The sequence below is a fragment of the Zosterops lateralis genome (assembly GCF_965231275.1).
Source record: "Zosterops lateralis genome assembly, chromosome: 15".
Taxonomy (NCBI): Eukaryota; Metazoa; Chordata; class Aves; order Passeriformes; family Zosteropidae; genus Zosterops; species Zosterops lateralis.
In genome coordinates, this window is record NC_139775.1 from 719,031 (window position 1) to 735,815 (window position 16,785).

Here is a 16,785-nt window from a genome sequence, read left to right on the forward strand (position 1 = left end):
ACACAGAACCTTCCTAACACAGACATTTAGGGCTTTGTCCAACACCACCCTTGGCTGTGGAGGAACTCTTTGCTGTTTAAAATATCATTGCCCAGCATGGATTTGTTCAAGTTTGCTACTGGAGGCAGAACATGAGTCTGCAGAGCTGGATGGGGGTCAGATTCCTGCTGGAGAGATGCCACCATAAACATGTCCCTGCTCAGAGCTTCCCCCACAGCCCTTCAGATCTCTGCACTTGGCTCTTGCATCTCCCAGGGCTCGTCTGCCCCGTGTTCCCAGCATCACCTTCCCCTCTCTCCATCCATCACGAGGCATCCAGTGCTTCCTGCTTGTCCAGCATTAATTAATCCTTCAGTCTGAGGATCCTGGAGCTGCTCAGGAATGTGCCCATCACTAAAATCAGAGCAAACCCCCAGCCCGACCTTACCCAGCCTGGAAAATGCTGTTGGAAGGAGCTGTGTCTGTATCCTCACCATTTCCATCCAATTAGAGCTCCAGGAGCACCAGAAGGGCCCTTCCTGAGCAGAGTTTATGGCTGTCATTAATCCCCTTTATGAGCCCAGCCCTCTGCTCAGATTACAAGTGCCTGAGAGCAGAATAATTCTTTCAACCAAAACCAAATTATTTTTTCGGTCTCGCACAAATTCCGGAGAAAGAATTAGTTCTGCACCCACCCTGAGAGAAACAGTGGGTTTGTAATCCATCCCTGGAGTTATGGATGGTTCTGTGCAGTCACAGGGGTAAAAAATGGCTCTTCTGGTGTTTCCACACACACCTGGGCAGTGCCAGCCCAGGGAACCCCACTGGGGCAGGACTCTGCTTCCCAGCCCAATTTAATGGGAATATTCCCTCCTTTTTCCTGATCAGTCCAAACCCCACTGGGGCAGGATTCTGCTTCCCAGCCCAATTTAATGGGAATATTCCCTCCTTTTTCCTGATCAGTTCACACCAGCCACAAAAACCATCAGCCCTCTCTCCCCCAGGACTGGTCATTTGTGGGTTTTTCTTGGATTTTTGTGTTTTCCTTTCCAATTTACCTCGGAATAATTATCTAAAGCTGAAATGTCCAACCAAGAGCCATTGCTGCCTGTCCTAATGGATATTTAACGAGGCTGTGTTTTATGGGAAGATGGATATTTCATATGTTCAATTTGCATTCATTAGGCTGTTAATTCTCAGGGGAAAAATGTCAAATTGCTCCACTTTATCTCAGTGAAAATATCCCTCGTGGTGGATGTAAAAAATCATCAAGGCAAGGGCTCAATCCAAAGGAAAACAGACAAAGGAGGCTCTAGAGGAGGAGGGAAGAAAATCACAGAATTCAGAAGATCATGGAAGGGTTTGGGTTGAAAAGGACTTTAAAGCACATCCAGTTCCATCCCTGCATTGGCAGGGACAACTTCCACTATCCCAGGTTGCTCCAAGCCCCATCCAAGCTGGCCTTGAAAGTTTCCAGGGGATGAAAATTCTACCACCAACATTTCTGCAGTAGAAAACACCTTATCCCCTGTCCTCCCTGTTCATGCTGAAGTTTTTTAATTCTAATTGGTTTCAGAAAAGAATTTTTTTGGGGAAAAGTGGAAAAAAAATTTAATTAAACAAACAAAATGTTTAAAAGTATAAAGAATGAATAATATAAAATAATAAATTTTTTTATTCATTTAAAGAGAGATGGTAAAATTGAGGAAGCTTTTGTTGTGGGTGTAGTTTAGTTAATTTAATTCTTTATTAGTTATAGATATTTTGAAGGTTTAGGTTTTGGTGGGTCATAGGTGAGAGGTTTTGGTGGGTTTTTGAATTTTTCTACCTCAGAGTAACTTTAGAGTACACCCCCTGAATGCCATAAACACATGGAATATAGCTAAGGCTGCCAACCCCAACTTTAGAGTCTGCAGTAGATAATCCAGCATGGCTTCGCTCATGTTCTAACCCTAAACCTGACAATAACCCCAACCCTAACCTTATCCCTAACCCTAACCCCAACCCCAACACTAACCCTAACCCCAATCCTAACCCCAACCCCAGCCCTAATCCCAACCCTAACCCTAACCCTAACTCTAACCCAAACCCCTACCCTAACCCTAATCCCAGCCCTAAACCTAACCCTAACTCTAACCCTAACCCCAACCCTAACCCTTACCCCAACCCTAACTGTCCTTCCCCGTCCCACAGATTGCAGTGAAGAGAATCCCTGTGAGGGCCTGAGCCGCCACGCCACCTTCACCAACTTTGGCATGGCCTTCCTCACCCTCTTCAGGGTGTCCACGGGGGACAACTGGAATGGGATCATGAAGGTGTGTGCAGGCTGCTCCTCTCAGGGGAGCTGGAGGTACAAGTTTTCAAATGGATTTAGGCAACTCTTGGGTGAAAACAAAAATGTTTCCTCTCAGAACATCAAAATGAGGCTTCCTAAGGTAAAAGCTGGGTGTGTTTTCAAGCAGGGCTTTGTCATAAGTCTCACCCAGCCTGAAGTTTTGTTCCTGGATACAATATTTAAGGAAAATTAGGCTTGTTTTTTTGACTGTGGGGAGTAACCATGTGCTCTGTGTCCTGTGCCTTTGGGGTGTGTCATAGAACCACTGGATCATGGAATGGTTTGGTGACCTTAAAGGTCACCCAGTTCCACCCCCTGCTACAGGCAGGGACCCCTTCCACTACCCCAGGTTGCTCCAAGCTCTGTCCAACCTGCCTGGAACACTCCAGGGATAGGAAATCCCAAACTTCTGGTCAACCCATTCCCCTCCTTGTAGGTGAAAGTCCCAAACTTCTGGTCAACCCATTCCCCTCCTTGTAGGTGGAAATCCCAAACTTGTGGACTACCCATTCCCCTCCTTGTAGGTGAAAATCCCAAACTTCTGGTCAACCCATTCCCCTTCCTTGTAGGTGGAAAACCCAAGCTTCTGGTCAACCCATTCCCCTTCCTTGTAGGTGAAAATCCCAAACTTCTGGTCAACCCATTCCCCTCCTTGTAGGTGGAAATCCCAAACTTCTGAGCAACCCATTCCCCTACTCATAGGTGACGCAATTCACTGGTGTCTGTATTTTCTCTTACCTGTTTCAGTTGTACCCAATTTGTGGTTTGGGGGATTTTTCTGCAGCCGGAGCCCCAGCAGAGCCCCACTAATGCCTGCCCTGTCCCTCCCTGCTGCAGGATACGCTCCGGGAGTGCACTCGGGAGGACAAGCACTGCCTCAGTTACCTGCCCGTCATCTCCCCTGTCTACTTCGTCACCTTCGTCCTCATTGCCCAGTTCGTCCTGGTCAACGTGGTGGTGGCAGTGCTGATGAAGCACCTGGAGGAGAGCAACAAGGAGGCCAAGGAGGACGCTGAGATGGACGCCGAGATCGAGCTGGAGATGTCCAGAGGAAGCAACGCCACTGGCAGGAGCAGGAGTGGGGCCGTGGAGAGCCGGGCGCTGCAGGGGAGCCTGGAGCACAGCAAGGGGATGCACCAAGCCCTGGTGAGAGCCTGGACAGGGCTGGGGTGGGGAGGGGATGGATCCCACCAGCCTGGCCTGTAGGTTCCACACAGGCAGATTCCACACAGGTTGTTCCACACAGGCACATTCAACACAGGCAAGTTCCACATGGAGCCGGAGGGACAGAAGACAAGGAGCAGTCCCACTCCTCTGCAGCAGGGATGTCACCACCACCCTCCATCTCTCTATAAAGCCTTTTAAGGACAAACTGTCCAATTATGAAACAATATCTAATTTTTTTTTTTACTTTTAACCCAATAACCAACCACCCGTGGTCTGCAGTGAGGATTTTTCTATCCAATTACAAAACACCACCCAGATCCATGAGGAAGGTGAAAAAGAAGGACTCAGCCTCTGCCCTAAAACCTCCATCTTGCTTTAGATATATATTACTATATTCTAAAACCTTCAACTCTAAATTTTCCACCCTGTGATATCACACACTTTTATTCAAACCACACACCCACAATCCCAGTGTTATCACTCAATTTTGGAAGCCTTTTCCATGGCCTCAGGTGCCATGGAAAAATGCAGTGTTTGCTTGAGGGTTAGTGCCTATCCGCACAGAAAGTCTGAAATTCTCAGTGCCCAGGGTTCCAACACCACCCCACATCCTGAGTCGGCTCCCAGGGCTCCTGGAGGTGGAAGGTGCTGGAAAAGTTATCCTGGCCATTATTCCAGAGGAGGGTTGAAAGTCCATCTCTCCACTTCATTCTCAGGTTGTGGGGTTTAAGTTCAGAGCCATAAAAGCCACAGGTCCCTGTCCTGCTGTCCCAGCCAGTCCTTGTCATTTTTCAGAGCAGGACCAAGGAGCAATCCCAAAAAGCCTGGGAATGCTGGCACTGGGAGCCCTGGCACCATAGGATGGAATGGGATAAATCCCCTTCACATGGGCACTGCTCAGGTTCTCTTTAATGCCACTTTGGGATTCAAAGAGGATTGTCCAGCAATTCAATGCTGGTGTAAACCTGCAGCTCTGCTCAGGACATGGATCGCTTGGGAATTAACAGAGCCCCTCAGCAAGGAGCTGGAAGTTCCTGGGTTGATTTTCCAGACACTGCCTGCCCTCTGATTCTTATCAAATCAGAAAACAATCAAGTGCAGAGGGGAAGGAGGGCGTGAGATAATTGTCTCATCCCATGTCAGCAGCCTGTGATTAAGAGTGAACATGGAATTGCTTTGTCACCACGATCACAAATAAATCTACCGCGAAATCAGTGAGGTCTCAGAGATTAAATTACATTAAATTAGATTTTTGTGAAATCTATCAGACTCCATTAAGGCGAGGAAAGAGATTTGGTTACATAGCGATGGGGAATTGGATATTGGAATGTTGCTCCTGACAGACATTCCTGCAGGGAAATGTTGCTTTTCTAATTGAGGGAAGAGAGGGCACATCCTCTCACATGGGCTGGGACTGCAAACAGTCCGTTCCCTTTGGGTTTTCCTCATCTTCCAATACTTCCCAAGCACATCAGGAGCTGGCCAGAGCCTCCTTTTAACCCTGGAGGTGATGAGGGAGAAAAGCATCCCCTTCATCCTCTTGCTCTGCTCCCCACCATGTCCTGCCACCATCCCACAAAAGCTGTGGTGGCTGATGTCCTACCCACGAGGGTGTTGTGCTTTGGGGCTGTGTCTGAACTGTCCCAAACCTGTCCCTTCACAACCACAACCTTTGCAGCCTCTGTCCTTTCCAGATGGGAAATCCCAGAGGAATCAGCCCTATGTGGGACAGGAGTGAAATCCTCTTTTTTAAGCCCTTAAAATGTGCATTTGGTGTGCAGGGTGATTTGGTGAGCAGTATGACTTCAAATATTAAACCCAGAGCTGCAAAGTTTCTGTTTGTGGAGAAGACAGTGTCAGGGCTGATTTTATTGTTGTTATTGTGAAGACTTGTTTCAGTATCATATACTGAGGAAACGGGCCGAGGCGGGGATCAACATTTCACCATTCCAGCAATCCCCAGAGCTGGGCACTCAGGAAATGCTCCAGGGAGATTCCCAGCAAACCAGAGGGGCTTCAACCCCCTCTTCTCAGTCCCATCCCAATTTCCAGGGTATGGGATCAGGCTCTGGAGTGCAGCAGGTGTTTCCCAGCAAGGAGGAGGAGCAGCCGTGATGTCTCCAAACCATCCTCAGTGTCCAGAGCAGCTCTCCAGGTGGGAGCCAACAAATTTCCCACGTGTGGTTCATATTTCAAGCACTTACTTCATTTGAAATTTACCCATGTCCCTAATTCAGTCAGGCCTCAACAGCTGAACCCTTAAAAATTGAAGTGGCTGATGTCAAGAAGGGCTTTCTGTTCATTTGTTCCAGCCAAAGACAAACTGAGCTTTAGGAGCCAAATCCTGAGATCCTTCTGTTCAAGTGCTGAGCCCTTTTGTTCTCACTGTGGCTCTGGGCTGTGAACGAGCCCCTGGCTGCCCCCAGCTCAGGTGATGGAGCTGGGATGGCCAAAAACCAACTGGCACTGCCTGCTGAGGCTTTAATCCATCAGCTGAGAGCCCTGGGAGGCTCCTGGGCACAGCCACAGTTGGCAGAGCTGGATGCCAATGAGCTGTAAATACCTGCTGGCCCCCCCTTCCCAGCCAAGCTGCACAGGGTAAAACCGTGGAGTAATTCACCTTGGGGTGTGCATCTTCAAGGGGCTGAGGAAAGACATTTCTAAGCCCAGAAATACAAGGACAAAACCAGATTTAACCAGAACCTTGGTGAGCTCTAAAACCTGAGGGATCTCAAGGACAGGTTTTGCTGGCAGGGAGGGGAAAACAGCCCGGCAGAGCAAAACAAAATACATTTAATTTAAGACATGCAGCTGGGAAAAATGTTTTCAATCAGTCACTGGGAGGTTGACGTGAAAGGAAAACCAGAGGGATTTTAGATGTTTTAGATAAAAAGGTAACTGAGGAGGGGATTGTGTCCAGCAAGGCCTGGCCCAGGGGCTCCTGCTCCCCCCAACACTTGGCCAAGTCGTGGCATCACCTCTCAGCTTCTCCATCAGCACCTCAGGGGCATCATTTGTGTCCCTAAAGCTTCCTGTGAGCCCAGGATGGATTTGCTGAGGTACCTGAGTGGAGTCAGGTTTAAGGTTTGTGGTTTGCTCTGTGTGGGCACTTCCAAACAGACCCAATTCAGTGACAACAAAGTAAAATCCCTTTTCTACCCCCCAAAAGGCTGCACAACCCCAGCCTCACTGCCAGCATGTCTTCTCCTTCCCTCTGCCTCCTTCTCCAGGGCTCAGTGGTGCCCAAAATGGTCCAGGTTTTAGGAGACAGGCCTCAAGGTTTGCAGTGGTGTGGATGTGTTTAAATGTCTGCTCTGTGAGGGTCTTTTGAGGAGAATTTCCAGAAGGACTTGTTTTGGCCCCTCTGTCTTCTCCTTGAGGAGAAGAATGCCACTCTCAGGGCTCCTGAAAGCATCTCCTTGGAACATCAGATGGGGAAAATGTGAGAAATGCTGCTTTTCTTGTGTGTTTAACAAATGGGCTCCTTTTCCTCAGCCTTTCCTTTCTCTCTGTGTGCCCAAGAGCTGGCTTTGGACAAAAAGTTGACTTTTTTAGTGGTGGGTCACTGATGCCTCCCTTTGTTCCAGCCACATCCTGAGCTCTTCCCTCAGTGTAACTTTGCTGTCCTGCAGGCCCTAGGTGAGACTCCAACAAGAACACCTGCACAAGGCTTGGGAAGGGGAGGAATTCCCTGTAAATTCCCTACTGGGGTGAGCTCATCTCCCTCTCTCGTTGCTCTGCAGGGCAGTGCGGCCTCCCTGAGGCCTCAGGATTCCCAGAACCTGCTGACAGTCAGGAAGATCTCCGTGTCCAGGATGCATTCCCTGCCCAATGACAGCTACATGTTCCGGCCCGTGACTCCAGCCAAGGCCCCGCTGCCCCTGCACGAGGTGGAGATGGAAACCTACCCCTGCAAAGCCCAAAGAGGTACCACCCTGGGAGATTCCCCTGCCCCGGGGCAAAATTTTGGGTTCCTGACGTGTCTTGGAAAGACAGGTGTCTGCTAAGGAAGGCCGGAGCCTCCCTTGAAATGGAAAATGTAAAACCTCCCCCTCTCTCCAAATTATAATTTTGAAATTAACTCTCATGGGTTAATAACTAAATGGGCATAATAACTAAATGGGCATAATAGCTAAATGGGCTCTTGGGCAGATGGGCAGAGATATGGGAATAAGAATAACAGTTCTTTACTAGGAAAATCAAACTAAAAATGATGCAGTAGTAAAAAAAATACACACAAAAAAAATTAAAAAAATAAATTAAAAAAAAGAAAAACCACTGATAGAGTCAGAATATAACCTGGCACCCTGTTGATCAGGGTGTTGGGAGCAGTCCAATTAAATCCTCCTGCAATAACAGATGTGGTTCTGTTGGAGCAATGATCCTGTAGAAGGGTGGAGTTTCCTCTGAAGGTCCAGTGGTGCTGAGATGGGTCTGCTCTTCCTCTGGGAATCCAGTGCAAACAGGCTGTGCTGGTGTTCTGAATCCCAGGTTTGATCCAGGTGGGAATGCTGGGCTCCTCCCCCTGGGTGGAGCATCTCCCCATGGGATGATGGAATTGTATCAGCCCTGCAGTGAGCCTGGATGGCCCATGGACAGCAGAGATCCCCTGGAGGGAGGATGGATCCTGGAAGAGACAAAGAAACATTGCTCCATCTGGTTTGAACAGCTGGTCATAGAATACAAACCTCTGGTGACATCTTGCAACCCAAGGCATCATGACAAAGAAGGATGTGGAGGGGCTGGAGCGTGTCCAGGGAAGGGGCTGGAGGACCAGGAGCAGCTTGGGGAGCTCTGCCTAGAGAAAAGGAGGCTCAGGGGGAAACTTCTGACTCTCCACAAACCGCTGGCAGGAGGGAACAGGGTCAGGCTCTGCTCCCAGAGGAAACAGCCTCAAGTTCTGCCAGGGGAGGTTTAAGATTTAATTATATTATAATTAAATAATTCTATTTATTAAGAGTATTATAATAATAATTCTTATTATTCTTTTATTATTCTATTCTTACTATTATTCTAAGTATTATTCTTATTTCCCTAAGAATATTAGGGAAAATTTCTTCACTCAAAGGGTGTTCAAGCATCAGAACAGGCTCCCAGGGCAGTGGTGGGGTCACTATTCCTGGAAGTGTTCAAAAAACTTGTTGATCTGGCACCTGGGGACTTGATTTAGTGCTGCCCTTGGCAGTGCTGGATTCATGGATGGAATCTGTGGATTTTTCCAATCTTTACAATTCCATGATTGCAACTATGGGGCAGCAGCTGCACAGGGGAGTTCAGTGGGGAGCAACCAACCCAAGCATGACCTGAGCAGGGCTTGCTCTGATCCAGTTCCATCAGCACAACACTGATTTCCCACATCCTGCATAATTCCACGTTCCCATCCCTTTCCCAGGAGCGAGCTGGTGGCTCAGATGTCTGGGGAGAAGCGAGGCTCCCAAGCACGTGCACAGTTTTTTAGCTGAGGAAAAAGAGAGCTGTGCATTCCCTCTGACTCCTGCCTGCTGATCAGTAACATCCCCAGGAATAAAAGCTGGAGTCGGGATCGCTTCCAGCACAATCCCTCATGGTTTCAGGCAGGCTGCAGCCTCAGGGCAGTGCCTTTCAGCACCACACGTGGAGTTCAGAGCTGCAGGGGTTTCTTTGGGAGCAGAAAGATTAGAAACCACTCTGGTTTGTCCTGAGCCCAGCCTTGTAATGAATGTCATGGAGAGACCTCATGGAGAGACCCCACATAATCCGGGAATTGCCTTTGAGGGGGCATTCATCCACTGCAGCCCAGTACATTTCCCTGAAAAGGCCTTTCTGTCTCTTTTGTCGAGCTGCTTTGAAGGGGAAATTGATGTGAAACGGGATCTCTGCCTCCCTGAAAGCACCCAGAGTGGCTCCCAAGAACTCTCCTCAGCTTTCCTTTGATCCGGCGTGGTTTGAAATGCAAGAACTGCTCAGTGGGTTCTGCAAACCCTGATTTGCTCTGATTTCCTTGGGAGAAGGAACTCTGTGTTTGTTCAGACTCTCTGGGAGCCAGGCCATGTTCTCTGCTCAGTGTTTATTATTATTTCACCTGCAAATTCCTTATGAAGGAAAGAAAACAGAGTTGAGTTTCACGGGCGGCCTCCTGGGGCTGCTTTTCATCCCTGGAGCAGCTGTAAAGTAGGATTTATATCCACATAAAACTGCTGGGACATTGGCAGGGGTGGGTAGAACCCACCAAGAATTCTCTGATGTTTCCTAAATTCCTACATTTCTCTCCAAGAGCACTGGAGGGATGGATATGATGGATATGACTTTTTACCTGGTGTTAAAATCAGCAGCACCCCAAGCTGTGCTGCTCCTGAGCTGCCCAAACTCTGCTTCAAGCCACAGATCCATAAATTATATCCAAATAAAACTGCTCCCATGAGCATCAGTGTTTCCATGGGCTTCAGGATGTCTGATCTTCTCCCAATACTCCGCCGACCACACAATGAAAATCTTGTGGGATGAGCAGATCTCAGGATATTTTGGTTTTAGATGCAGCTTGCTGATTTCCTAGACAAACAAGGGAAAAAATATCCAACTCCAGAGATCTTCAGCGCTCCTGAGCATCCAGTTTGGAGGGGGTTTGGGTTTCCTATATGAGAGCTCAATGGAAAGTTTCCAACAGGAGGAAATTCCAGCTGAGGACAGGGAGTAGAGCATTGGGTCTGGATTTTATGATCGTGTTTGTGACAGATTTTATGACAGAGTTTTTCTGCATCATAAAAAGCATTTTATAAAGCCTGGAATAGCACAGGAACAGCACAGGCTCAGCCTGAAACTCTGGGTCTAGGAGAGCCCAAAAAACAACCTGAGGAGAAGCAGGGTGGGGGTGGGAATTCTTTCTGTGGTGTTCTGGAGAAAAGCTCCAGAAGAAAAATTATTAAACACTCACTTTTCTTCATCCCCACCAGCAAATCTGTCTGTGAAGTGCAACTGCCATGTGTGTGGATGGCTTTTGTCAGGGGCTCAAGTTCCCTGACCCCTGGGTGAGATCTCTTGGAGTGATGGATAACAGTGTTGTTAACACAGGGAGGGGCAGTGCTGGAGGAACAGACGCTGTGTTTCAAACTAATGAGGACGATAAATCCTGCAGCCAAAAACCAGAGGAGCAGGAGATCTTTCAAACAACTCCCAAGTGCAGTAAAGCAGCACCACGGATGGGCTGGGGAAGGAGGGATGGCCTTCAGGCACAGCCCAGGAGGCTTTGGGAAGAGGAAGATTCCAGCCTGTCCATGGCTCGGGGCTGTCAGAGCACTTGGAGCTCCACAAGCTCCTGGTGGAACCATGCTGAGCCAAGCTGTGCCTTGGGGACAGCCCTTGGTGGTGGCTGGACTGGGTGGGAGAACTGCCCTGAGCCTGCAGTGATGCCTTGACAGGCTGCCTGGAACAGAGACTGGACAGTGTTAAAGGAATAAAGTGTGGGGGGATTTATTAAAAAGTCTTCAAAGGATCCACCTTGGGCAGTAAAGGAGCCTGGCCAGGGCTACACCCAAGATGGACGACAGGTCATGAGTTTTCACATTTTTATAAGTTTTGGTCCATTTATATATTGGGATTGGGGTTTAATTGTCCAGTTCCAGCTTCAGGTTGTGAGGTCCCATCCTTCTTGTTTCCTCTCTTCAGCCATTGTTTGTGCTTTCGGACCTGAAAGTTGTCCTTGGTCTTCAGCAGGAAAAGGATTTGTTTTGTCTGCCTGCTCTGTGAAGAGAGCTGACCAACACTTAATGTGATGCTCAGAACTACTCCCCTAGGCAGCACAAAATCTGAAAACTATGAAAACTAAAACTTAAGGCATCACCTCTACCACAACCCTGGGCAGACCATCCCAGTACTTTACCACCCTTTCCACAAAAAAAAAAAAAAACCTCCTTCTCCCTCCTGTGTTTACTCCCCTCCTGAACCTTCTGCCCCTGAGAGCCCCCAGGCCAAGCAATGGCTGACGCTGTTGTACACTACAACGACACAAAGACTCTGACTTCAGAAGGCTGAAAAATGACTCTTCTATTGTTGGGCTGTGTCTCTCTTTTTATACTATTCTACACAGACCAATTTGATTGGTGACAAGAAGACAAACCTCTTCAATCACATTGTTCAGACCAGAGGGACATCAAGAAGAAGTCCCTCCTAGGGGAAAGAATGTAAACAATTTGCAGTTACCAAAACATGTCTCTTGTTTACAGAAAACTCTCTGGGAAAGGAATTTTAGAAAACTAAAGCATGTCAGGTACAAACTAGGGCTACAAATGACGGCTCCCTGTGTCCTGCCCTAGGATCCATCACCTCCATCCGCTCCCAGCCTGTGGGGACGAGCTCCTCTCTGAGGGTGCCCCCGGAATCGCTGCCCGCGCACTGCCCTGGCCACAACGGGCAGCACCGCTGGAAAGTCCTGGTCCCCCACGGCACCCCCCGATCTCCTGCTCTCAACAAGCTGCTCTGCAGACAGGTGAGGGGCCCAGAGCACCCAGAGGTAACTCCTGTGTTGTCTACCTGGTTCCTTGCCCGTCCTTCCCAGTCCTCTCTTGTGTTTCTTTGCTTGGAGGTAAGGGTCGAGTTCCTGTTTCGGAACGAAACGTGCCATAAATTTTATATAATAAATTTTATATTTCTGTCCCAGCGAGTGACACGTGGAAAGGCCCTTTTCCCTAATTCCATCTTCATGCCTGTCTTATTCCAGGAAATAAGAGTTAAAGCATGGGGAGAAGGTGCCCAAATCCGTTTTACCAGTGCTGGGAGAGCCCTCCACTGTGATGGGTTGTGCTGGCTCAGGATTTGGGGCTGGAGCAACACCAAGGTTCAGCAGATGAACATGAAGGCTCCTGCCAGCAAAAGTTTATCCTTTTGTACAGGAGGGTGTGACAGGACTGGCAGGAATGAGGTGGGATGTGCTAGACACACCAACCCCTTGCCTTGTGCCATAGGGCATCCCCATCCCATGCCAGGCTGGACAGGGCTTGGAGCAGCCTGGATTGGTGGAAGGGTGTGGAAGGAGAGGATCTTTAAGACCCCTTCCTACACAACGTGGTTCTATAGTTCCCTGTCCATCACTGGAGGTGCTGCTGTCCAGCACATCCCCAGGCTCTCACCCCTCTTCTCTCTCTTCCCCTTCCAGGAGGCTGTTCAGACAGACTCGGTGGACGGACAGACTCCGGAGCGCAAAGACAGCCTGCAAGCAGAGCCTGGAGAGCTCCAACCATCAGCAAAGCAGTCCCAAAGCTCCCTCACCCCCAGCCCTCTCCATTCCCCCCTCCCAGCCACCCCTCCATGCTCCCCTCCGTCCTCCCCACACCGGCCCCTGGGCCCCCTGGCACGGAAGCACACGTGTGGCCAGCACAGCATTCCCAGCCAGCCACCTACCCCCACCAGCCCCCCTGGCCCCGAGGGCTGCCAGGGAGAGCCCTCAGACCTGGCTGACGAGGAGGTTCGGCACATCAACAGCTCGGCCAAAGACTGGGAAGAGGAGCACTCGGACCCTGGCAGCCGCTCCACCTCACCCTTCACCTCCCCAGCCCCGTCCCCCGTGCCCCTCAAGAACTGCAGCACAAGCAGCCTCTCCCGCAAGGAGAAGGACTTGAAGAAGTTCTACAGCACCGACACCAAGGGCTTCCTCAGCAAGCCCAGCTGGGCCGACGAGCAGCGGCGGCACTCCATTGAGATCTGCCCCTCCGGCAGCACCCTGGACCGCGGCTTCCTGGAGCCCAACAAGGACAAGCAGCGGCTCCCGAGCCACGTTCAGCCTGAAGCCGACTACATCCACGGAGCCCGGAGGAAGAAGAAGATGAGCCCGCCCTGCATTTCTATAGATCCTCCCATGGAGGACGACGGCGCGGCAGCCCCGCGCACCAAACCCTCCGAGAACACTCTGCTGAGGAGGAGAACCCCGTCCTGCGAGTTCCCAGCCTACCGAGAATCCCTGGAGCTCCCGGAGAGCCAACCCCAGTGCCGAGGGGAGCAGCACCTCAGCGTCCCCAACTTCTCCTTCGAGCAGCTGGATGGCGGCTCCTTGAGCAGCCTGTCGGAGCTGCTGGACAGCAGCCAGCCCACGCCGGGCTCGGTGGACTCTGTGGAGCCGAAAAAGACGGATCACTTAAAAACTCAGCGGGGCAACGGCGAGAGGGGCAAGGAGATGCTGGGCACTGCCAAGAGCCCCCTGCACAAGCAGGACTTGGGCCCCACCGTGACTGTCGCCACAGAGGAACGCACGGAGGACCCAGTATAGCTTCTGGGATGGGGGAGAGGGGGGGTATCAAGGGCTTGTCACCAATTTTGAGGTTGCAAAGTGAGGGGATGGAGGGGTGGCCATCACCGGGGCCATCCCCTCATTGCTGTTGCCTGTTGGGAAGCGCTGTGGAAGTTTGCAAAAAAAAAAACAAAACCCGCACACATACACATACACACACACATGGAAAAAATGGAAAAGAAACCAAACGAGCAGCTGGACAAAGCTGGGGATGGGTTTTTTGGGGGGGTATTTGGTGAGAGGTTTTGGAGTTTCTTTTCTAAGGGGAAGATGGGGTTGATGCAGGGATGGCTTTGTTCCTCCCATCCTGCTCTGTGGCCTCGATCACATTGATTTGGGTCCGAGGCGGTGACAATTGGGATTTGGGGGGATTCTCTTGGGGTTTTGTTGTTTTGTTGGGTTCAGTTTTTGGTTTTGGGGTTTTTTTTAAATTTTACTTTAAAGTTGCTCAACTTTTCCTGAGGCACCTTTTTGAGCTGTCACGTTAACGCTGGAGTGCCTGGGAGCTGGACATTGTCTGTATATCAGCAGTTCTAGAAATAAAAATTCTGTATTTGTGAGCTACAAAACGAGGAAACAAACAAACAAAGACCTGGAGAAAAAAATAGACCCACAAAAACTCTCTCTTCATAATGCACATATTTTTATAGAGAAACAGAGATGCTGTTTTTTGCATTACATGGGTGGTGTTTCCTTGGGGTTTCTGTGGAATTACTTATTCCAGCCATTCATTTTCCAAATGTTTTTCCTCTTTCCTCGCTTCCCTTCCTTGCCTTCCCTCCACCATCACCCCACCAGCTTCTTCTCACAGCTGATGCTTCTGACGTCTCGCTCATTTTTCTTTTGTACTTTAGAGGTTGTCCTAATTACAGACGAAAAAAACCAAATCACTACTGAATTGTAGCCAGTGCAATAATAAGTTATTCATTCTTCTTGTCTGTCCAGCTGTCCTGTTGCTTTTTTTCCCCCTTTTCTTTTTTTTTAACTGAAATTCAGGTTAAACGTCGCAATAATCTGAACTAATGTGCACAAAGACGGTTTCTTGTGTTACAAAGAGAAAAAAAACTAATTAAAAAAAGGAAAAAAAAACTACATTTACAGAGAGATTAAAGAAACTGAACAAATAAATAGTAAATTATTTAAGAAATGTATTTTGTTTACTGCAGTTCTAAGTAAATTATTGATACAGTGTGTAAAGGTGTAAAGAGCTGTCGTAGGTGATGTTCTTTGTGAGCATTTAAGGTGATGATTTGTCCTCTTCGTGGCAGAACAACTCTGACCCCTGGGGGCAGTTTGCACTCCCTGTCCCTCCCTCCCCATCCCTGGACACGTTCCTTTCCCAAGGCCCTTCCAGAAGCCTCTAAAGGAATCCAAGTCACTGTTTACCACCACTTTGGGAGGGCAGTTTTTTGCAGCTTTTGGGGTTGATTTTCCTCTTACCCTCCTTCCCTACCCCTCCTGCAGGCCCTGTGTCCAGGGCACAGCTTGGCCACGGGAAATAGGAGCAGGAAGGAGCCCATGGACACCCAGGGAGGAGAACAAACCCATCCAGTCCTTTCCGTTTGGTCCCTTCCGTGCTGCCTCATATTTATGCCTTCACATTTATCTTCTGTTATCGATGCATCCATTACTCCAAAGGAAATGTATCTTGTTTCACATCTATTAAACTGTATAAACTGGAAGCGTGGCCTCCCTTTGTGCTGCAGCGGGGGGAGCCCAGATGTGCCCCTCCCTCTCCCAGAGCTCGGCATTCCCCGAAAATTCTTTGCTCAACCCCCCCCCCACTGCAGGTGTGAACCATCCCCGCTGGAGTTGGAGGCTTCTCCCACCTCCCCCTGAGCTCAGAGAATCCCTCACCTCACCCAGGAGTCTCCATATGTTGATCCGGCTGCTTTCCCGAGGAGCACCTGCGCTGCTGTAATTAAGAGTCGTTTAGAGTTATTGTAAATAATGATTCTGTCTCGGCGGGATGGCGAGGAATTCCAGAAAAAGAGCCACAAAATCCATGATTAACAGCGCTTTGGGGAGGATGGCAAACTCCTTTTTGCTGCAATTTAAGGAGGTGAGGTGAATCCCTCTGAGTCCTGCCTGGAGGAGTGGGGGATGCTCCGGGGTGTCCTTCAGGGTAAGGGGACACTCAGGGTGTCATTTACTGCTGGGATTATTTAGCTTTGCTGGAAAAGGCCTAAATTCCCTTCTGGCCCTGTGCCTGAATTCCCTTCAGGGGGAAAATCCTCTCAGCCAAGGGGTTGGTGGCTGATGGTGGTGATGGACAGGAGGGTGTAGAACAACTTGGAAGGGCTTGAGGCCATTGTAGTGTTGGGAAATTTGTTTGTTGGAATATTTTCTCCTGGTCCTAGCTCTGCTCAGCCTGCCACCTTTCCCAAACCCCTCAAAGCTCAGTCAGACGCCAAAACAACCCCATCTATGAGCCTGCAGGAACATCCTGGCAGCGTGGGGAGAATCAAGCTCTGACTGAATTTTCCAAGTGCAGAGAGTGACCATTGATTGCTCCCTGATGCCTCTTTTGGGGACACTCACCTGGACTGGCAGGTGCAAAACCCCCACAGCTGCATCCCTAAACCTGGCCATGACCAGAGAAACTATTTAACATCAGCCAGTGTTAATTTTGTTGATTAAATCTCTGCAGCATTAAGCAATTTCCTCCCGGACTGTCTGCAAGCCTTGCTTAAGATCGGAAGTGAAAAGCACGGGGTAAAAAGCAAGTCATGATTATTTAATTGGATCAATTTCTATTTTGCATTTTTAATGGCCATTCAGCCCTGTCCATTTATCAGGCAGACTCTGCCCCAGCACTCTCCATTCCAGCAAACCCACAGCCCACAGGGATGGGCTCTGTGTCCATCTGGGCTGGCCCAGAGCCACCTCAGCACCCTTTGAAGAGCAGGAATCAGACAGGGATTAAAAACCATCATGCTGATGAAGGAAACCATCACAGGGGCTCTGCTTCAAGGGTAAATCTCAGATGGCATCGATCTGAAATTCTCTTTGTCATGCTGGGGAGGAAAAATAAGCTTTTAAAAAATAC

General features: G+C 49.3%; 1 protein-coding gene across 1 annotated transcript in view; it reads left to right on the forward strand.

The window, feature by feature from the left end:
• CACNA1H (calcium voltage-gated channel subunit alpha1 H) overlaps window positions 1-15,381 on the forward strand; it is a gene marked incomplete at its 5' end in the record, with an annotated part of 162,911 nt that extends 147,530 nt beyond the window's left edge. The window contains 5 exons of the mRNA XM_083872614.1: window positions 2,173-2,294; window positions 3,152-3,460; window positions 7,225-7,408; window positions 11,770-11,942; window positions 12,609-15,381. Of these exons, the coding sequence (XP_083728740.1) occupies window positions 2,173-2,294; window positions 3,152-3,460; window positions 7,225-7,408; window positions 11,770-11,942; window positions 12,609-13,715 (1,895 nt within the window). The 3' untranslated portion in view covers window positions 13,716-15,381. The remainder of the gene's footprint in view (window positions 1-2,172; window positions 2,295-3,151; window positions 3,461-7,224; window positions 7,409-11,769; window positions 11,943-12,608) is intronic.
• Between the last annotated feature and the right edge of the window lie 1,404 nt (window positions 15,382-16,785).